A 23,075-nucleotide genomic window follows, 5' to 3' on the forward strand; every position below is an offset into this window, starting at 1 on the left:
TTGCAAAGACTAGAAAATTTCGATTAATTTCAGATTGTGACAAAACAAGCAATGCATAGTGGAAAGAATTATTGTACCATCTAAACCGATGTGAAATATATTTTCAATAACCCAAAATATATTTTCAGCTGGTTGACGCTGGTGTATAAAACCGAAAGTAAAAAACTTAAGGACAGGAAGCATAGAAATGGTGGACATAGAACAGATCTACAATTTCTTAGACTTGCTTTCAATGAGAATAACAAATCTATAACTTCGGTTTCTATGTGAATTTGGTTGTGTCGATCAAGTTACATATTGCTGCTTTAATGGAGGTGCACACAATTTTTTAAAATTTTATTTCCATTAATTTTGTTTACAAGACCAGTCATCAACTGTAAATGACAAATAGCCTAAAGACAAGTGTTCAGTCAAAATGTTAAGTTGAATTATTCCTGACTAATTGTGTCCATGGTATACTCAGTGACAATAGAATCTCCAGCATTTGAGCAACCTGAAGTGTTTCTCTCTGTGAATTATAAGGTTGTGCTTCACAGCAAACCTCTCCCCAGACTGTATTCAGATGAAGGGTCTTTCTCCTGTATGAACACTCTTGTGTCTGATGAGATTACTTGCATCTGCAAACTGCTTCCCACACAGTGGGCAAACAAATGGTTTCTCTCCCGTGTGGACGTTCTGATGTTTCTTCAGATAAACAGCTTGGCCGAACCTCTTCCCACACTGAGAGCAGCTGAAGGGTTTTTCTCCCGTGTGAACCCGCTGGTGAGACTGAAGATACTTTGGACAAGTGAAACTTTTTCTGCAGAAGCCACAAACAAACCGTTTTTCTCGCTTGCCAACCCCGTGTTGCATTTTATGTCCTGCCATGTAGCTTTGAACTATGCCCACCTTGGGCCTAGCTGTGTTCCCTCTAATATTTCCTTGACTGTTAGAGAAACCACTCCCAGCAAGATTTCCAAAGTTTTCACTAGTCTCATAAGAGATGCTGTTTTGCAGATGCAAATTATTACTGCTATCATTATTGCTAGATTTATATTTTTCTTCATAGGGTTCAGAATCAAGCATTGCAGACACTGGTTTCACATTATGAGATTCAACAGCGAACAGCTTGCTTTCCTCAGATACGGAAGTCTGTTGTTGTTGCTTTGTGTGAGCTTTGACATGAGTGGGGCTAATTTCCTCAGAATAAGAGCAAGCTGGATCCTCAGAATCTGTTTCAGTGCTTCTTGGTGTCCACAAGCCTGAGTATCCCTGCCTCCATACGCGGTGTGCAACGTTCGTATGCTGAAACTTCTGGATCGTGCTTTTCCTCTCTTGGTCTGCGTTGATGTGCGGATCATAGTCCTCAAAGAGGCTGTCGGTCTGAGTGTGTCCAGTCACACCCCTGTTGTCTTCATCAGCACCTGATTCAACACTGCCTATAGAGAGGAAATAATTGATGAAATACACTAAATTGTGGATAATTGCCTTTCCTTGACTTTTGGAGAAATCATTCTAAGATGGGGTGGTATTTTTTAGTATAGATAAATCATCCATTCCATACGACTGGCATTTTACATTTTGTTATAGGCCTGCATTGCACTTACTCTCCCTGAGCCGACAAAGTGAAAAATCTGTCGATCTGCCCTTGAGCAAGGCACTTAATCCTAATTGCTCCACGGTCGACGTTGAATGGCAGACCATGGCCTTGATCCCACTCGCCGAGGGTGTCTCAGGGAGTGGAATATGCAAAAAAACACATTTTCAATTCACACATGCGTAGTAATACACACTTGTGCATGTGTGAAATAGGACAAATATAAGCACCCACCTTTAATTCTTGAGTCATTCTGTAGGCTTATGGTGTCCTCCTGTCTTTCCTCTTTGAATTCGATGCACTCAGGCTTACTCATCTCCTTCACCATATACTGTAAGGGAACCAGATTCATCCTTTCTTAAAAGCTTTCAATAATATGACGTCTCAGAGATAATTATGTTAGTACGGTCTGTATTGTTATAGAGGACGGCCTGCGGGATACCTGACAAGACTACGTCGGCGAGTGGATGAACCGCCTCTACCCTCCGTTCTATTGTCGAACGTTCAAGCACTGGAGAATAAACTGGACGAGCTCAGTTCGAGACTATCTTATCAACGTGATCTGAAGAACTGTTTCCCCGAGCCATAGCTGACCAAGGACAAAATATATACAGTGCATTCAGAAAATATTCAGACCCCTTGACTTTTTCCACATTGTTACATTACAGCCTTATTCTAAAACGGATTCAATTGTTTATTTCCCCCCATCAATCTACACACAATACCCAATAATGACAAAGCAAAAATGTTTTTTTAGACATTTTTGCAAATGTATTAAAAATACAAAACTGGAATATTACATTTACATAAGTATTCAGACCCTTTACTCAGTACTTTGTTGAAGGACCTTTGGCAGTGATTACAGCCTCGAGTCTTCTTGGGTTTGACGCCACAAGCTTGGCACACCTGTATTTGGGGAGTTTCTCCCAATCTTCTCTGCAGATCCTCTCAAGCTCGGTCAGGTTGGATGGGGAGCGTCACTGCACAGCTATTTTCAAGTCTCTCCAGAGATGTTCGATCGTGTTCAAGTCCGGGCACTGGCTGGGCCACTCAAGGACATTCAGACTTGTCCCAAAGTCACTGCTGCGTTGTGTTGGCTTTGTGCTTATGGTCATTGTCCTGTTGGAATGTGAACCTTCACCCCTGTCTGAGGTCCTGAGCGCTCTGGAGCAGGTTTTCATCAAGGATCTCTCTGTACTTTAGCTCCATTCATCTTTCCCTTGATCCTGACTAGTCTCCTAGTCCCTGCCACTGAAAAACACCCCCACAGCATAATGCTACCACCACCACGATTCACCATAGGGATGGTGCCAGGTTTCCTCCAGATGTGACACTTGACAGTCAGGCCAAAGAGTTCAATCTTGGTTTCATCAGACCAGAGAATCCTGTTTCTCATTGTCTGAGAGTCCTTCAGGTGCCTTTTGGCAAACTCCAAGTGGGCTGTCATGTGCCTTTTACTGAGGAGTGGTTCCGTCTGGCCACTCTACTATAAAGGCCTGGTTGGTGGAGTGCTGCAGAAATGGTTGAACTTCTGGAAGGTTCTCCCATCTCCACAGAGGAACTGTGGAGCTCTTTCAGAGTGACTATCAGGTTCTTGGTCACCTCCCTGACCAAGGTCCTTCTCCGCCGATTGCTCAGTTTGGCCGGTCGGCCAGCTCTAGGAAGAGTCTTGGTGCTTCCAAACTTCGTCCATTTAAGAATGATTGAGGCCACTGTGTTCTTGGGGACCTTCAATGCTTCAGACATTTTTTGGCACCCTTCCCCAAATCTGTGCCTCGACAGAATCCTGTCTCAGAGCTCTATGGACAATTCCTTCGACCCTCATGGCTTGGTTTATGCTCCGACATGCACTGTCAACTGTAGGACCTTGTATAGACAGGTGTGTACCTTTCCAAGTAATGTCCAATCAATTGAATTTACCACAGGTGGACTCCAAACAAGACATCTCAAGGATGATCAATGGAAACAGGATGCACCTGAGCTCAATTTCAAGTCTGATAGCAAAGGGTCTTGGTATTTTTATTTTATTAGGATCCCCATTAGCTGTTGCAAAAGCAGCAACTACTCTTCCCGAAATCCACACAAAACATGACATAATACATCAAATTAATAGACAAGAACTACATCAATTTAAAAAATGTATTAAAAGGCACATGTTGCCTACATATCAATACATACACAAACTATCTAGGTAAAATATGGGAGAGACTCTGAATACTTATGTAAATAAGATATTTCTGTTTCTTATTTTGAATAAATTAGCAAAAATGTCTAAAAACCTGTTCTTGCTTTGTCATTATGGGGTATTGTGTGTAGGTTGAAAAAATAATAATCCATTTTAGAATAAGGCTGTAACATACTGGATTTTAACTAGGGTGCCTGAAACCGTAGAAAACATTTCCCAGGTAAGAGATATTATACATTTGTCACATTATTAGTCATCTACCTTCATAACAGCACAATGCAGTTTTACAGAATCTTCATCTTCTATGCTTGAATGCTCCCCATCCCTGCAAAATTGTTAAACTCTTTGCCCACAGGACTTTCATTATATCAGCTACATGTAGCTGCATCTATCCACTGGCGGCAATGGAGGTGGTGGAGTGAAAGCCAGCAACAATCTGTATGACAAAGTCCCCCTCCAAAACTGATTATGTTTGGTTAGTACTACGGAGTATTTTCCACCCCAGTTTATCTGAGACAGGCAGTAAAATTATTCTCTACAGTAAAATATATATATAGCACAACCCTTATTTTATCAGGTAAGTTGACTGAGAACACATTCTTATTTAAAGCAACGACCTGGGAAAGTTACACGGGAGAGGAGATGGAGGAAAATAGGAAGGAATGCCTCCTACTGGCCCTCCAACACCACCTCCAGCAGCATCTGGTCACCCATCAGGGACCAACCCTGTTTAGCTTCTGTGGCAAGCCAGCAGTTGGATGCAGGGTGGTATGCTGCTGGCTGGCCATATACAGTGTGTTGCATTGTGGGCAATGGAAGGGGCAGACTAAAAAGCCAGCAACACTTCCTATGACCTAGCTTTTTGTTCAAATTCATCTGTTTTGTATTCTAGGGGCTATAGTAGTTTTATGGACATACAATCAATATTTTTTCCTGAACAGTGCAATATTTGTATGTGCTATATATAGAAATGTGTTATTCTTTATTTGATTGGAACATGTTTTAAAAACCCAACTTCAATGCAAATGTCACTTAAATATGATTCATTGTTAATGTTTAGACAATTTTCATATATCATGAATAAATACAGGTTATTGACACTTCTACTATTACGTGGGAGCCTTTTGAAGATTTCAGAAATTACATGACCCAGAAGTGCTTCTTTAGGGTTGCTGACGAGAAGCTGGTTCTGCATCCTACTGGATGAGAGTCAAGAAAATCAGGAATGTGGTGGCCTTTTTCTTAAAATTGTTTATTTCACAAAAACATCAATTGTCAGGGGTAATTCTGAAAAAAATAGTGTGCAACAGAATACTTATTACAAAAATGTCATAAATGAGCCTTTGCGAGATAGCATTTGATTAGAGTGATTGGAGGAGTGTTTTTCCTAAAGAGGTAGCATTTTTTACATTAACAATAGTTGTAACTGTTTGTACTGCACATTTCATATATTGCTTGCAGCACTTGAAATATTAATATTAACGGACGTACACAAATTATTTGTTGATTCCATTGTTTTTGTTTCATTATAAGACGACTCCTAAACTGTGAATGACAAATAGTCTACAGACAAAAATGTGTTCAGTCAAAATGTTAAAGTAGAATTATTCATGATCGTGTTCCTGGTACACTCAGTGACAATACATCACCAGCACTTGAGCAACCAGAATGGTTTCTCTATAGGTGAAGTGTAAGGTTGTGTTTCGCAGTAAGCTCCTCACCCAGACTGTATGCAGATGGAGGGTCTTTCTCCTGTGTGAACAGTTTTGTCTGATGAGACACCTCGAGTCCGCAAACCGATTTTCACACAGTGGGCTGAGGATGAGTGATAAACAACTTAAATGATAAGAGTTACAAAAACAGTCATTCAAAAGTGTATGGAATACTTTTTGGATGATCAACTCCTTCAGTCGAGCCCCCAATTCATTTTTTTGTTCAAGCTGGGCTGGAGCACGTTTGGGTATGCTTTCACTCACTGAAAAGTGGTTGGTAAAATACTTTCTTCTCCATCGTGGACACTGATGTGTCTCTTGAGGTGATTGGCCGATATGAAAGTCTTTCCACACTGTGGGCATCGGAACTGCTTGCATCCTGTGTGTACGCTAAGGTGCACTTTGAGGTGCCCCGACTGGGCGAAGCGCTTGCCGCAGTGGCTGCAGCCGTAGCGTCTCTCCCCCGTGTGTACGCTCTGGTGTCGCTTGAGGTTGCTGGAGTCGGAGAAGCGCTTCCCACACTGCATGCAGCTGAACGGCTTCTCCCCGGTGTGAACCCTAAGGTGTGTCTTGAGGTTCTTCAGACACGCCAAAGTCTTACCACAGAAACTACAAATGAACCGGTTACCTGCTGTGCCGTCTTGGTTGTAATTCACAGCGTCGTTATTATGACTGTCATGGGAAACCCAACCATCCGTCATTACCAAGGCATTGGATCCAGTCTCCATGCCTTTTCGCATAGTCATGTGAGGCTCATCTGAGGGCAACGGCACCCTCTGTCTATTGTCTCTGTAAGCTACAGGTTGTTTGTGCTCAGTTATGGAGCGACTCACCTTGTTCATCGAAAAGGGAAAACTATTCTCTGAATCAGAATTAAGAGGTACAACATCCACATGAGAGTAAGAGCACTCAGGAAGATCAGCCCCAGGACCCTGGGTGCTAAGGGTCCCAAGTTGTCTGGGGGGCTCAAACATCATACAATCAAAGCCTGCATGGTCAAGTATTCCATCACCATCTTCCAATGCTGGGGTTTGAGATCTTTTGTTCACACTCAGGTTTTCATTGTTGTCGGTTTCGCCACTCACCCATTTACAAGAGCTGGCATTCTCCTGTTTGCTGATTTGTTGTGTGGCCTCTGTGACGATGTTGGAATGCCTTTCTCCTCCATCAACACTGTGATTTAAAGCTCCTACAAAATCAACAACAGTATGTGAATCACTACGAACTGGATGCTCATGAAGGTTATCAAATATCACAAATCAGTCAAAGGATGAGCCATGTATAGTCGATATGAAAGCCCAAAATATTGGCATGAAATCAGTTGTACTTATAATTAAATCAATTTATGAATTGTATGCAGTCTAACATTATTGCAATCATTTTACGTGACAATATTAATTTATCATGTTTTTTCCCCAATATAACATTTAGATGAATTCATATTTATGGGAAAAGGATAAATGGTACAGCCCAGAACCTAAGTGGAGTGAGATGTGTGTAATACAACATCTCCCCCCCCAAAGGGCATAACGAAAACACTTTTTTAAGCCCGTCTCCCATTTAATTACCGGTACTCAATCTCTCTCGTTGGTCATGATTGTCCCAGGCTTCTTCCCCCCTCTCCTCTTTGATGGTAAGTGATTTGGGCTTTATCTCATCCAACGCAGCAGGCTGTTGGACACAAGGTTGGGTAAAATCAATTGGGATGCAAGATATAATTAAGCAATAAGGCACGGGGGGGTGTGGTATATAACCAATATACCACGGCTAAGTGCTGTTCTTAGGCACAACGCAACGTGGAGTGTCTGGACACAACACTTAGCCGTGGTATATTAGCCATATATCACAAACCCCCTAAGTGCCTTATTTATATTATGAACTGGTTACCAACGTAAAACAAAAATAAATGTTTCGTCATACCCATGGTATATAGTCTGATATACCATGGCTGTCAGCCAATCAGCTTTCAGGGCTGGAACCACACAGTTTATAACTGGGAATAATCCACTAACTGTGAGAAAATTTACTCTGTACAGTCAGTCATAAAGACAGCTGAAAAAATATGTAACACAAGAACACTAACAGAACAGTAAACAGGTAAAACAGGATCACTTGATTGCAAAATTACCACTGGCATGGGTGGGCTATATGTCATATTTACATTCAGACCTAGGGTGTGTTGACAACCACTGAAGTATTAGGCTGCCCTTTCTGAAACAAGTGTGGACAAATGCTTACCTTTCTCTGTGTGGTAGTCTGTCCAGTGTCACCTGGGGACTTTCCGTCCCTAAACAGGCTGGTGACCAACTGGGAATCAACTCCTCTCCGACAATGTACCTCGCCTAAAATTAGCAGACAAGGGAAATTGTTTACATACGCAACACATTTTATCAATGGTGTCTTGATAAGTTCATTTCTAAAATGATGTAACCAATTAATGTAGCTACTATATGTTCTATAGCACTCGCCAGCTTGTAGTCCTAAAAAAACAGAAATTAGTTACCTCTGGTTCTTCAGCCTTTCTCATTGGGGAATGGGATTTGGGATAAACAACTAAAATAAAGGTCTGAGGTTAACACAGGCTTAGGAGATCTTATATGTTTTGTTCTATGGCATAATAGACAGTTAATATGAACTTTAGGAATTGTGAAGCCTTTATATGTTGGTTTTGATTACAAAAGTGAGTTAGCTGATGAAGATTCTCAGAACAAAACGTATCAAATCTCCTAAGCCTGGGTTTCCCATATACCTAGTTTTCTGTGTTTATCCCCAAAAATATATATACACTAATTGCAACAAAATAAATCAAATTGATTTCCCCGTAGGGTTTGGCCAATGAGCAGGGTTGCCATGTCTGCGGTTGTCTTGCAAAATTGGGCTACTTTGAAAACAATGTTGTGGGTGAAAATGTATTGGTCGCGGGTTGCAGGTTTTTGGGCTACTTCTAAATAGCATTTCTCTTTAATTATTTTTAATTTTTAAAATTTCACTGTTACCTGCTACTGCTGACAATCAGGTAGTGAGGCAGGCTGTTGTTGAGTGCGTGAGTAGAGTGGTGGGGAGGGAGGGGTGGGCCGGAGTTGAGAGAGAGCTGCAGCAGGTAGTCATGACAAGTGATGTGAGAAAAACATACTTCTCCCTCATAATTCATATTTGCCTCGTTTGTTGTATCCTGACCACCCCAAGACCTACCAATCATTACTAGAGACAACACAGGAAAGGTGAGAAACTGAGAAAATCATCCAACAGTTTCAGAGAGAGGATCGAATGATGTACTTTCTCTCTGGATATGTAGCAAAGGCTCGAAATTTAGGTTGTCCCGTCGACGATTTTTTTAAAAATGTAGTTCTGAGACGATAGATCCAAAACACATACAACTACTGTACAATTTTAAAAGCAATGAGGCAAATGCGCAACATATCAGAAGGTTTGGCTTAAAATGTTGATAAACTATTATTTTGTTCACATACGCACAGAAATGCACACGCAGAAGTAGCCTAGGGTACACGTGAATGTTCCAAAATGCAATTAGCAGGAACGCAGTTCTACAAAAATAAAGATATAAAAAATAAATGCACTGCACATGTGAGCAGGTTTGATGTGACAAAGATGAAAAAAGCAGTTAGAAATTTAGAACGAGGTGAAATCTAAAGATGCAACAACTAGCTTGGGTTACTAATATGACTAGGATGTGGTCTTCTGGAAAATAGAGAAAGTTGATTTGAAAACCAATAGAACATAGAAATGCTGGTTTCTATGGCATAAGGGCGTTTTTATAAACAATTCCCTCAACATTTCTATGATCTGATTTTGGATATAGGGTACTTTGAAACAAGCTAAGATATGCCTAAAAAAGGACAACTTCCAGGTTTCAAACAATTACCTTCATGGTTAAATAGTTTCAAAATGCTGACTGCCTCCATTCAGATTTCAAGGTGTGTGCAGTGCGTAACAGGCACTGTCCTTCACTCTCCGCTCGTGACCAATGATCTAAACTAACTGTGCCTCGAGAAAGCTATGTCAACAGAATCAAACCTTTAAACGTTAATGTGTTAAATATCCTACTTGATAAATGTCAAACATGACTGGCGTTCAGCCTATATTTAAGTCTCATTAAAGTTTACCTACATTTTCTAGTGTCCTAGTGCCTTTTAAATCACTGTGACCTAGGTCCTAGAGTAGGTCCATGTTGGCATATCAATGTTTATTTTTTTACAAGTATTTTATTATGAGACGTTCATCTTCAGTTTGGGACAGTTTAAATTGCACTTCCGGATGATTCTGGGACAGTGATGAAAAAAGTTAGTCGAGCCTAGCCGACTCAATTCCACAATTAACGATGGAGCTGAGCAGCAACTAGTGTGGGCGGACTGGAGCTCCGATGTCACATAAAATGAAGTTGTATGAAAAACGACTGATTTCAGCATCCAAAGAATAGCCCACCCGCAATTAACGGAGCTCCAGTCCCCTCACACTAGTCGCCACTCAACTAATATAACGCATGCTCCACTCTCAAGTTGAACTTGTTGACTGATGCCAAGGTGGAGGCTGCAGTTGCAGACCAGAAGACTGCAGCCAAGGCAGCACTGATCCACACCTGCCCTGTCTGTTGGGTGAGTAGTGTTTGTTGGTACTGTATGTGCTTTTAGGTTCCTCTCCATGTGTAGGCTATTGGACTGGACTGTGTGGCAGTCTATTATATGTGTAGTAGTTTGTTGAATCATATTGCTTAGTTTATCATTTGTGTAAACTTTCAAGTCAATCGAAGCCACAGATTAACTTCCTCCATGTTGTACTTGACCTTTACAGACACAGACCCGAAGACATTCAAGAAGAACTTTGAGTAAGCATCCCAAGTCTCCAATGGTTCCAGTACTGGTTGATGTACAGGCCTAAGTGACCACACACTCAAATGGACCTACAGCTGGGGTAAGATTCTTCCATTATTCACACAGTAGACCGTGTGAACCACCATGTTGTCAACAAAATTATGTCCTCAATGCTTAAGTTGTATTGTGTATGGCTCTTTTTGTGGAAATGCTGTGATCAGTCAACGTCTTTAATGTGATTCACAGACACACAATGACCACAATTTGAAGGCTGTAACAGAGACGGAATGATGTCGAGGGACGCGCCCTGAGACCCCGAGTATAACTGGACATGGGCCGGATATGTGACAACGACCTAAAAGGGGTGCAGAAGCAAACCATTTTATATTTATTACATGGCCAACAATCCCTCTAGCTACCCCTTATTCCATATAGCTTTTTTTGCCCCCTGGTCCCTCAACTTTGGACCTCTGCATCTTCTCTATAAACCCACCCTACCTTCACCCATTTTCCCTATGCTGCTTCTTTCACTTGTTGTTCTCCTGATTTGATAACATCAAGACTCAGTAACACATTTAAAAGTGTTGCTGTGTACTACTGTTTTTGCTACTTTTCACTTCAGTAATGCTGTCCTGCTGCTTATTCTGGGGTTTTGACAATGCAATGTCAAATGTGCTGCTCACAATTGACAGCAGAAAAATGTACCTGTTAAATTGACAAGAAGAGTGTTGATATAACTGCGTTTAGGCATGGCTACCTTGTTTTGAGTCTTAAGTGCGTTTCTCATTCTACTTGAGTTGACACAGTATTTTATATTTAACCTACCTTAGCCATTTTTTTCTCCATTTGTAACTCAACCACCATAAATCACAATCTGCTGTTTTACATTGTGTTATTTGTGATGGTCTAATTCCCAAAATGGACAAGCAGAATAATCTGTGTGTGCTCGGATAGTAATAATAGTTAATATGGTGCTCTTCGATGTCCCAGGTTTGTGGCATTGACTAATAAATAATTGTATCTTTACTTCAAGTTAGATGTTCATATGTTATGTATGAAAGACATATGTATGCATTGTTCACTATTTCGATTTCTTTAAAACAATGTAATTGTTGGAGTTCAGGTGTTTGAGTGACTAGGTGCATTCTTGTCAAATAAATATGCTTATTCATTCATGATTATAGATACATTCAGCAATAAGTTAATCTTGCTTTGAATCTGCAACAGAACATGTCAAGTAAGTTTTGAATTGCTTTATGCAGCAGTGCATTCTGACACTATAAATTGAAACAGATTTCACCTCAATCATACAGTTGGCAGAAATTATAAGGGATTAAATTCAGGCCTCCACCGACTGAAGGATTTGTTAAAATATGGATATGTTGCTAATATCATCTAGTTGGGTAGGTATGCTAGCTTCTTTTGAAAGTATTCTGAACAAGACAAGACCAAATGCATAAATAAGCCTTAGTTAAATATTAGTTAAAATCTGTAACAGTAAATTACATTTCTAGATTTATTGTTTTGGATCAAGGTTGCTAGTAGTTACTAGCTGACAGCAAATGTGTCTGCTAAAGATGATGTACCGGAGCTTGCAGAAATTTGTAGTCTTGCATGTCTACTTTGATGCTAATTAACATTTTCGAGTCTGAGAGTAAATAGAGCAGAACATATTTATAAAAGTCACGATGGGAAAGCCTACATGAAACAAACCTTGTAGTGGATCTAAAATCCCCTATGATAATTAATCGTGAAAAAACAGACAAACTATTTCCGTGTTGACCGCTATATTGTATGGGTATTCTGACGTGTCCACTGTGGGGCACTATTCCGATGGGGGAAATTATTGGGTTTTGGGATAAACGTTGAGAATAAGGTCTGAGTTTAACACAGGTTTAGGAGATAATATACGTGTTGGTCTATAAGAAAATATCAGCCAGTTAACATTGCCTTTATGCTTTTTTATATGACATAAATGCTTAAATGTTTTAAAAAGTGACTAGCTGATGAAGATACGCATAGAACAAAACGTATAAAATGTACGCCTGAAGACATTTTCGGCGTCAGTCCAAAAAAACTCTACAAAAACGGTATTCATTTTCCATAGGCGGAGTTAGTGCCTACAAAAAGACGCCATTACTATTGCTCTCTATTAGAACGCCAATCTTACTGCTTGATGTCCTTCTCGATTCCATGCCAACGTGAGTTCGAAAGCGACTGTGCGCGAGGATTGAGCTTCCCATTCCCGCTCTCATGGCACTCGCACGAGACACTTTCAGCTCCATCATCCGTAGTTTTCTCCTCAACGCGTCATTCTCCTTCTGCCCTTGAGATATCTCCAAATGCAGGACCGCATAGCCATTGTCAACAAGCTCGCAGATTTCAGCCACGGCCGCGTTAGCTAAAACCTCCATGATGGAGGCTAGCTGAGTGTGAAAGGCAACGGAATTTGCCATTATTGGATCGAAAATGCCCTCAAAATAAGTAATTGTTATTGGGTGAAGTGTAGAATAAATAGGCTGTTGAAGTATAGATGTAGACGCCTCGAAGTCAAATTTAGTGCAGCAAGACTAAAATGTCAAAAGAGTACCGGCAGTATTTCGTCAGCATCTGTCCGTCACTAATACAGACGGGAAGCGATTCAGCGTCTCGACCACAGATACAACGAGCCAGATATTTCACCGGATGTATAAATGTGAAGCATCCGGTTCGCGTTTCCACTCACTACCAGAAGAAGCCCAGTGTGAGATAATGGCGCGAGATGGATTTTGGCCAACGTTCTGCAAATGTTCTCATCGATTAAACATTTGATCTCCATACAGTATTCAGTTTCTAAAACTAGAATTTGTAACAGAGTGCTCTGCATATGTGTGCAAGGAGAATTGAGATATTGCACACGCCAGCTCAGAGTAGGCGTTCCCTAACGCAAATGTGCAAATAAATGCTAGAACGCGCCAATAGAATCTCACTAGCTCGTGCTTGGCTCTGCCCACATCCTTGCTTGTTCTTCTCACGATTATTCATTTTTCCCTATTGGAAACGACAGGATCTGGTCTATCTTGGGGTAGTTGGTCTATCTTGACTGTCTCGTCAGCAACATTATAAATGTAACGTTACTTCCGGAATTTAGGACATTTTCAAAATAAACGTCCTCCACGTAATAGTATAAAATTATAATTAACCTTATTTATTCATGAAATGAAAACGTGTCTATACATTAACAATGATACATATTTGTTCATATTTAAGTGATATTTGCAACACATTTGGGTTTAAAAATATTTTCCAAGGTCAAATAAATTCCCCAAATGCAATACACTGTTCATGAAATACATTGCTTTAAACTAAACCATTTTGCTGAAGTAAACGTGGGTTGGTATTACTCATTATGGTCTGTAAAATCTATATATGGTGTTCTTTCATAAGAGTTGAGGTTTATATGCCCAGCAACACTTTCTACTCCACCCTCTCCATTGGTCCCAATGCAATACACTGTAGACTGATAAATTACATAGTGGCTTATAGAGGGAAAAAACGATTTTATGTGCAGAGGTGAAAGTGTGGTTGGGAGTACTCAGTGCAGTCAGTAGAAATCACCTTCAAATGACCCAGTGCTGTCAATGGCCCTGACGTCAACACATAAGCAAACTTTTTAGTCAAAACGAAAATCTTGTTTACTTACAATTCATTAGCAATAAATATCAAACAGGCTATAGGTACACCATCACTAGTCACCAATTTTATAAAATGTGTCAGTTAAAATTGATGGTCGAACTACCTCTAGGATACATTCATTCATTACTGTCCCCCATTTCATAAAATGTTTTGGCAAAAAAATCATGATCTAAACACACTTTGATGCATTCGTTCGTTTCAATCACCCATTTTAATAATTGTGTCAGTTAAAAATGTATGGTCTGACACAGTCTATGATACATTAAGTCATTACAATCACTCATTGAATAAATCCATTAAAGTAGTGATGGGCACCAGTATGGAAATACTATAACAATATCAGTTGTGATTCATACATTGCAACTGAAGTTTTCTGTGGAGTACGGACAACTGCTTTTTTTTTGTACAGTTAACAGGAAGAATAAACCAATATCACGATATGCCTTGCTCATATCGATATCAGGTATTGATATATCAAATTATCCATATTGGTGCCCACCACTACATTAAATAAAAAACATTTTTATTGAATTATTAAGGATATAGCTTAATTTCATCAGTGTGCTGTATAATTCAAACTTAAAACCTTAACTTCCTACAACTAAGTAATTTCCTCTCTGATAACTCATGTAAAACATAGTCTCGCATGCCATTGTAAAAAAGTGTATCCACATTGCCCTCTTATAAGACTGCTTTAGAGAACAAGCACACAAACATCACAACTGCAATGTTTTTTTTAAAAGGCAGAGGCTGCGGATCCGACTTTTCTGGACCCCGCTTCTCGGCGGTGCAAATAGGCCTACCCAAAATGCCTACCACTTCTTTCTGAAAGGAACCACTCCCATTCGTCAGAAGCAGGTTCTTCATCCTCAAAAGTGTGTAAATTTAGCATATGAAGTTGACAGTCTGAGGGTTTTCTCTGAGCAGTTGACATTCCCCATTTAAACTCTCAACAGGCAATAGGTTTTGTACCTGAGCCTTATTTACATGATCTCTGTACCATTTTTTATTTTTACCTTGTCACAAACAATAGAATGTATAACTGTGTCACAGTCCCCTTTAAACTAAATCCATTTTGCAATGGCTCTACTTAACTTGTCATGATTCTGAGTTGCATAGAAAAGTAGAAGATTCAACATCCCTTTGACTATCTGGAGAGTCAACACAATCCTTGCTGTTATTTACAGAAACAAAACAGTTTGGGGTTTCTTGTGCTGTGTGTCACATTCCTCACCATATTTACATTTCACTGCATTTCTCCCCCTCACTGTGTTTGATTGGTGTATACGTATCAATTATACTGAACAAAATTGTGTATGCAACATTTTCAAATATTTTACTGAGTTACAGTTCATAAGGAAATCTGTCAATTGAAATAAATTCATTAGGCCCCAATCTAAGAATTGCACTGGCAATTGCACGCTCCCTCAAAACTTGAGACATCTGTGGCATTTGTGGTGGTTAATTTCTGCATTACCAAATGAGGAGAGAGACAAACTTCACACACCAGTCAGAGTTATACTTAAACTCCATCTTTAATAATAAGAGTTTTGCAATAGCGCTGACTTTCAATGATGCGCCATTTCTAATGAAACATTGAAAGTGTCAGCATAAAAGTACAAAGATCTTTTATAGCCAAGATTCACCCCTCTCAACCTACTTGATGAACCACAGATATTAGGAACACTTCACAAAGGGACTTCAAATCAAATTTATTTGTCACATACACATGTTAAGCAGATGTTAATGTGAGTGTAGCGAAATGCTTGTGCTTCTAGTTCCAACAATGCAGTAATAACCAACGAGTAATCTAACCTAACAATTCCAAAACTAATACCTTATACACACAAGTGTAAAGGGATAAAGAATATGTACATAAAGATATGAATGAGTGATGGTACAGAACGGCATAGGCAAGATGCAGTAGATGGTATCGAGTACAGTATATACATATGAGATGAGTAATGTAGGGTATGTAAACAAAGTGGCATAGTTTAAAGTGGCTAGTGATACATGTATTACATAAAGATGCAGTAGATGATATAGAATACAGTATATACATATACATATGAGATGAATAATGTAGGGTATGTAAACATTGTATTAAGTAGCATTGTTTAAAGTGGCTAGTGATATATTTTCCATCAATTTCCATCAATTCCCATTATTAAAGTGGCTGGAGTTGAGTCAGTGTCTTGGCAGCAGCCACTCAATGTTAGTGGTGGCTGTTTAACAGTCTGATGGCCTTGAGATAGAAATTGTTTTTCAGTCTCTCGGTCCCTGCTTTGATGCACCTGTGCTGACCTCGCCTTCTGGATGATAGCGGGGTGAACAGGCAGTGGCTCGGTGGTTGTTGTCCTTGATGATCTTTATGGCCTTCCTGTGACATCGGGTGGTGTAGGTGTTCTGGAGGGCAGGTAGTTTGCCCCCGGTGATGCGTTGTGCAGACCTCACTACCCTCTGGAGAGCCTTACGGTTGTGGGCGGAGCAGTTGCCGTACCAGGCGGTCATACAGCCCGACAGGATGCTCTCGATTGTGCATCTGTAGAAGTTTGTGAGTGCTTTTGGTGACAAGCAGAAATTCTTCAGCCTCCTGAGGTTGAAGAGGCGCTGCTGCGCCTTCTTCACAATGCTGTCTGTGTGGGTGGACCAATTCAGTTTGTCCGTGATGTGTACGCCGAGGAACTTAAAACTTACTACCCTCTCCGCTACTGTCCCATCGATGTGGATAGGGGGGGTGCTCCCTCTGCTGTTTCCTGAAGTCCACAATCATCTCCTTAGTTTTGTTGACGTTGATTGTGAGGTTATTTTCCTGACACCACACTGCCAGGGCCCTCACCTCCTCCCTGTAGGCCGTCTCGTCGATGTTGGTAATCAAGCCTACCACTGTAGTGTCGTCCGCAAACTTGATGATTGAGTTGGAGGCGTGCATGGCCACGCAGTCGTGGGTGAACAGGGAGTACAGGAGAGGGCTCAGAACGCACCCTTGTGCGGCCCCAGTGTTGAGGATCAGCGGGGTGGAGATGTTGTTATCTACCCTCACCACCTGGGGGCGGCCCGTCAGGAAGTCCAGTACCCAGTTTCACAGGGCGGGGTCGAGACCCAGGGTCTCGAGCTTGATGACGAGTTTGGAGGGTACTATGGTGTTAAATGCTGAGCTGTAGTCGATGAACAGCATTCGCACATAGGTATTCCCCTTGTCCAGATGGGTTAGGGCAGTGTGCAGTGTGGTTGAGATTGTGTGGACCTATTTGAGATTGTCTAGGGTGTCAGGTAGGGTGGAGGTGATATGATCCTGACTGGACATGATTTGGGCGGTAGTCAGCAGTTAAAGCTTTCTTGGAACAGGAACAATGGTGGTCTGAAGCATTTGGGTCAGGTAGTATAAGGATTGATTGAATATGGTAAACACACCAGCCATATGCTCTGAGGGTGCGGCTGGGGATCCTGGGCCTGCAGCCTAGGGTTAACATGTTCAAATGCACGTTGGCTCATGATGAGGAGAGTCTGCATGTTTTAGTGCGGGCGTGTCAGTGGCACTGTATTGGCGGGCATAAAAGTCATTTAGTCTGCCTGGGAGCAAGAGTTACCTACGGGGCTTTCTTTTTGGTGAACAGGAACATACCTCTTGTGTCTGAGCCATTGAATTGCGACTCTACTTTGTCTCTATACTGACACTTAGCTTGTTTGATTGCCTTGCGGAGGGAATAGCTACACTGTTTGTATTCGGTCATGTTTCTGGTCACCATGTCCTGGTTAAAAGCAGTGGTTCGCGCTTTCAGTTTCACGTGAATGCTGCCATCAATCCACGGTTTCTGGTTTGGGAATGTGTTAATCGTTGCTATGGGAACGACATCTTCAATGCACTTCCCGAATCAGCGTATTTGTCAATGTTGTTGTTGGACGCAGTGCGGAACATATCCCAGTCTACGTGATGGAAGCAGTCTTGGAGTGTGGAATCAGATTGGTCGGACCAGCGTTGTAACAGACCTGAGCGCGGGAGCTTCTTGTTTTATCTTCTGTCTGTAGGCAGGGAGCAACAAAATGGAGTCGTGGTCAGCTTTTCTGAAAGGAGGGCGGGGGAGGGCCTTATATGCGTCGCGGAAGTAAGCAAAGAACGTTACAGTCTCTGATGTCCCTCTGGAATGCTACCCTTGCTTATAATTGAGAAAGGAGTATGCCGTAGCCAGATAGCATTCGCTATAAATTATCGTTCAGTTTGGTTCCTTAAACAAGGTTCTAATCTCGTTCAAGGTACTTCATAGCACATAAATATTACCTCATCCAATGGCATAACTCAATTGTCAACTCTAGATACTCCCATCTCAAGTAAAACCCCTTCTTGACCCATCTCCTGGACAAGCTCACTGAGGGGAGTGAGCCTCTAGGTCATACACTCTCCCAGGATAAGTGCAACATCAGAGAGGACATACAATGGTTCCAGACACTGCCATACACCTCCCCCCAATGCCAAAGGAGGGAGTGACTGGTGCACAGACATTGTGGAGACAAGTAATTGGCTCCCCATTAATCACATCATCCCTTCACATGGTTTAACAGATACATTCACATATGAAGACAATTATCCATCCTGTCCTCTTCCCTTTCTGATATTCTGCATAGCACCAGAGACATGTGAAAGACAAGCCTGACCTCTTCCCTCTCTGGGCCCCAAGTGACTGAGCCCCAGTTGAGGTAAGAAGTACAACTCCCAACACCAAAGTCCAAAGGGATACATTCTAATAACAATTATATCACATAAACATATTATGCAGATAAGACATCTTAAATTATCTATGTTACCCAACTAATTATGATTCATCCACCACACATTGCGCTGTGTGACAAAACTGCACATTTTAGTGGCCTTTTTTTGTCCCCAGAACAAGGTGAACTTGTGTAATGATCATGCTCTTTAATCAGCATCTTGATATGCCAACACCTATCAGGTGGATGGATTATGCGCATGACAGGTTGCCACAACGCCTTCTTTCCACCATAAGATTGTCATACTGGAAGCAGAAGAGTTTATCTTCGGCTTTGCTATGAACAAACAGCATGTGCAATCTCAGCTTTGTTTTGTCAGTGGTTTAGTGGTTAGAGCATTGGGCCAGTAACCGAAAGGTTGCTGGATCAAATCCCCAAGCTGACAAGGTAAAAATCTGTCGTTTTGCTCTTGAACAAGGGAGTTAACCTACTGTTCCCCGGTTTGCCGTCATTGTAAATAAGACATTGTTCTTAACTGACTTGCCTAGTTAAATTAGAAAATAAAATACCAGCTGATCCATTTCTATTTTTGGGGGGTCTGCGAACATCCTTCTGCACAGAGCACAGAATAATGGGTTGGGGGTGAGTTCTTGTTCACTTAGTGTTATTAGGAACATTAATTTCTTCTCACAATGAAGACGTGTGAGGGTGCAGATCTGAGTGGGATCTCATGCTGCTAGATTTTGGCAAATGTTTTTTGCAAATGCGGCATACTTTTTACTGTTTGTGTGTTTTGGTCTGGCTAGGTTGCTAAATGGGTTGTAAGACGGGTCCTGTGGTGTACTGGTGGCCTCGAGGAGTTCCACTGGACAGCTCGGTGTCCTCTCCTTCAAGTTTCTGGACTGTTTCGCTGGACATCTGAGTCCATGTCATCACTAGCTGGCGATCTGCTATGCAATTGTTTGAAGACACATTTAAGACTGTGTTTCTCCAAGCATTGTGGGTCCTTGTATCTCTTATCACACATTAGACAATGACTGGGGCGCTCTTCTGAGGTTATGTGGTTTGGGGGAATCTTATTGTGAGTGACAGCTCCTGCTCAACGGGTGTTGATGGAGGATGAACTCTGAGGTTTGCTGATGACGGGAGATTGTGAGATTTCTGCTTCTCTGGTTTGCCCTGGATGACTCATCTTTTCCCCCTGCATATGGTTGTTGCTGTGTACTACCAGATAGCTCTGGGTCTTTCTGTCCCATAGCTGAAGGACTAATGCTCTCTCCAGAGGGAACCTCCCCTGGTTGCCCTTTCTCAATCAGTCAAGCCTCTTTGTGAACCATTATGGTGTTTAAGTACATTCTGTAAGTTCTTGTACAATTACTAGAATGGTAGAGGTGATCCTGGGAATGGGTCTTCAAGTGCCTTGACATGTCTGAAGCACTTGTTTGAAATTTCAGGTCCTTCATCTTTGCCTTCAAGCTGCTTGGGTATTTCACCTTTAGGTTTTGATAACTACTTAACACACATTTTGCTGATGTCTCGTCTGATCAAAATGGCACTGGGAGCGCTTCCTACACCGAAATGGACGCTACCTTGTGTAGGTTTTCTGGTGCCATCTCATGTCTGCACCTCAACTAAAAGTCTTCCACAGATTGGGAATTTCATGAATGTATAATCTTCAGGAAATTGAGTTTTGGTTTGTTTCTGTTCTTGTGCAAGAAATGTCTCCATCTTCAGCCCTCTGTTTCTTCTTAATGGTCTTAGGCAATAATATCAGGTTAGTAGTGTCAACCATTTGTAGATCCACTGAGGGTTGGTAAAGCACAGAGGATATGATCACATTAGACATGATGTTGAATATGCTAAGAATTTGTTCTCCGTGACTTCCACTGGCTTTATGTGCCTGTATTTTAGGCTTTCTGAAAGATCTTTTTGACACTTAAATCTTCATAAGTCTGCGCCACCCCATCTGCCCCAATAACCATCACTGTTTTGTACCTGGAGTCCACCTCTTCAACAATATCTTCCGTCTCATCTTTTACTGGTCCAATCCCCACAACCTTCTCTTCTTCATTACCGGCATGAACCTCCATGTTCTCATGGTCCACAGGGTCAGCAAACTCTATAGATAGTTTGTTGTTTCTCTCACATTCCACCCTCTCCTCTCTTTCTACGACATTCATACTTGTCCCCGGTTCCATCTCTGTGTACTCTGTCAGTGTTGCGGTGTCCACATCCAACTCATGTTGAATGTATCCATGAAGACATTCAAGGATGATACAGGTGTTTCTGATTCTGTTTGTTCTGTTGCAATCACCCTTTCTAAAGGAGGGAGACAGAGAGCTGAGAGAATGCAGTCCCCAACATTGGAAGACAGAGTATGTAGAAAAGGAAGATGATTAATGAAATACAATGGTTAAATAGAGAATAAATGTCAATGTCCCCTACATCTACCCTGAACAAAAATATAAAAGGCAACATGCAACAATTTCAAAGATTTTACTGAGTTACAGTTCATACAAGGAAAATCAGACAATTGAAATTCGTTAGGCCCTAATCTATGTATATCACATGACTGGGAATACAGATATGCATCTGTTGGTCACATATACCTTTAAAAAAAGGTAGGTGCGTGGATCAGAAAACCAGTCCACTTCTGGTGTGACCACCATTTGCCTCATGCAGCGTGACACGTCTCCTTCGCATAGAGTTGGTCAGGCTGTTAATTGTGGCCTGTGAAATGTTGTCCCACGCCTCTTTAGTGACTGTGTGCAGTTGGTGGATATTGGCGGGAACTGGAACACACTGTCGTACCCGTCTATCCAAAGAATCCCAAACATGCTTAAATGGGTGACATGTCTGGTGAGTATGTAGGCCATGGAAGAACTGTGACATTTTCAGCTTCCAGGAATGTGTACAGATCCTTGCGATATGAAGCTGTACATTTGCCCACTGCAGTCGGTTACAATGCCAAACTACAGAAAGTGAAACTGTTTCTGACAATTTGTGCAGAAAATCTTCGGTTGTGCAAGCCCACAGTTTCATCAGCTGTTCGGGTGTCTGGTCTCAGACGATCCCACAGGTGAAGTAGCCTGGGCTGGCGTGATTATTCGTGGTCTGCGGTTGTAATGTCGGTTGGATGTACTGCCAAATTCTCTAAATCGACGTTGGAGGTGGCTTATGGTAGAGAAATAAACATTCAATTCTCTGTTAAAAGTTCTGGTGGACATTACATTCCGATTAATAGTACAGTCAACTCCTGCTTTAGCACGAGATCATTAGCTGTTCTCCTAGCAGCAGGATATTATGCTGTCAGCACGAGCCCAGATTTTTTTCTGCAAAATAAGTCCTCACATCTGCAGACCATGTGTTTGGCGTCTCGTGGGCGAGCGGTTTGCTGATGTCAACATTGTGAACAGAGTGCCCCGTGGTGGGGTTACAGTATGGGCAGGCATAAACTTCGGATGACGAAACACAATTACATTTTATCGATTGGCAGTTTGAATGCTCAAAAATACAGTGCCGAGATTGTTTATTATTTGATCAATTCCCCCATTATATAGGTCACCAGTAGGTCTAGTTAATGTACCGTTAATCCCCAGTCATTTGGTTACATTCATTTATGTTAAATGCATGTATTAAAATTTACTTAGCCCCCTTTTTTTCAAAATTTCGCCTAAAATCACATAATCACAAAAATCACACAATCCCAAATCTAACTGCTTGTAGCTCTGGCCCTGAAGCAAGGATATGCATATTCTTGGTACCATTTGAAAGGAAACACTTTGAAGTTTGTTGAAATGTGAATTGAATGAAGAAGAATATAACACAATAGATCTGGTAGAAGAAAATGCAAAGGGAAAAAAAGTTGTTTTTTTTCTACCACCATCTTTGAAATTTAACAGAAAGGTCCCAAATCTAGCCATCACTCTGGTTGTTGTTCCGATGGTGTACACCAGAGGGCAGCATTGTATATGCAACGTTTCAGACTGATAACTTGAAGTATGAGCAAGCTACATAACATTTAGTGTGTCACCCAGGTACATTTGGGCAAATCGTGAAGGAGACATTTACATTAAATTTTTCTGCAAGAATATCGTTAAATCTGTATACTTGGACTTTGATTGAGCTTTTCCAGTATTAGCAGCCATATTGTAAGTTCAACATTTTGCCTGACCTGTACTTGTTCCTGGGCAGCCGCTACACAGCGTTACACCTCACTCTTGCCACCTCCCCGGTCAACAACAAGACCCAGGCCCTCGCACAGTTCTGGCTGGGATCTTAGCTCAGGACCCTGAGGCTGACCCCAGTCAACCTGCGAGCCCCAGTCTCCTTCCTGCTCCCCCCACACTACGTCCAGCTCCTAAAGTTAAGACATTTTAAACTGGAAAAAG

General features: G+C 41.4%; 1 protein-coding gene and 1 long non-coding RNA gene across 11 annotated transcripts; one reads left to right on the plus strand and one right to left on the minus strand.

Annotated features, from left to right (window-relative positions):
- Positions 1–319: 319 nt before the first annotated feature.
- Positions 320–12,967, minus strand: LOC112258333 (zinc finger protein 583). 9 transcript variants are annotated; one of them, XR_002954737.2, is made up of 7 exons: positions 12,473–12,964; positions 7,712–7,815; positions 7,042–7,144; positions 6,559–6,662; positions 5,483–5,576; positions 1,587–1,907; positions 320–1,418 (listed from the first exon to the last, which is right to left on the minus strand). XR_002954737.2 is itself a non-coding variant. In XM_024432680.1 (7 exons), exons 1-7 carry the CDS (start codon positions 12,756–12,758, stop codon positions 1,409–1,411), a joined length of 828 nt encoding a protein of 275 aa, XP_024288448.1. In that variant the 5' UTR covers positions 12,759–12,964; the 3' UTR covers positions 320–1,408. The 9 variants fall into 9 exon arrangements, 7 of the variants coding, with proteins under 7 accessions (XP_024288448.1, XP_024288417.1, XP_024288442.2 ...); XM_024432680.1 differs by lacking the exon at positions 5,483–5,576 and having other exon boundaries at positions 1,587–1,710; positions 1,811–1,907; XR_002954721.2 differs by having other exon boundaries at positions 5,483–6,662; positions 12,473–12,967.
- On the plus strand, positions 7,809–11,478 carry LOC112258377. 2 transcript variants are annotated; one of them, XR_002954740.2, is made up of 3 exons: positions 7,809–10,086; positions 10,283–10,402; positions 10,549–11,478. It is a non-coding gene; the product is annotated as an uncharacterized LOC112258377 (long non-coding RNA). The 2 variants fall into 2 exon arrangements; XR_006084062.1 differs by having other exon boundaries at positions 7,809–10,402.
- Positions 12,968–23,075: the final 10,108 nt, after the last annotated feature.

The sequence above is a fragment of the Oncorhynchus tshawytscha genome, linkage group LG01 (assembly GCF_018296145.1).
Source record: "Oncorhynchus tshawytscha isolate Ot180627B linkage group LG01, Otsh_v2.0, whole genome shotgun sequence".
NCBI classification, from domain to species: domain Eukaryota; kingdom Metazoa; phylum Chordata; class Actinopteri; order Salmoniformes; family Salmonidae; genus Oncorhynchus; species Oncorhynchus tshawytscha.

Excerpts from the sequence above, each read along its gene's own strand:
- LOC112258333 (XM_024432649.2), bottom strand. The coding sequence starts at position 12,758 with ATGGCAAATTCCGTTGCCTTTCACACTCAGCTAGCCTCCATCATGGAG. Across the intron at positions 7,816-12,472 it reads ATCGAGAAGGACATCAAGCA|GCGAGGTACATTGTCGGAGA; the intron begins GTAAGATTGGCG and ends TGCTAATTTTAG. Across the intron at positions 7,145-7,711 it reads AGACTACCACACAGAGAAAG|CCTGCTGCGTTGGATGAGAT; the intron begins GTAAGCATTTGT and ends TGTGTCCAACAG.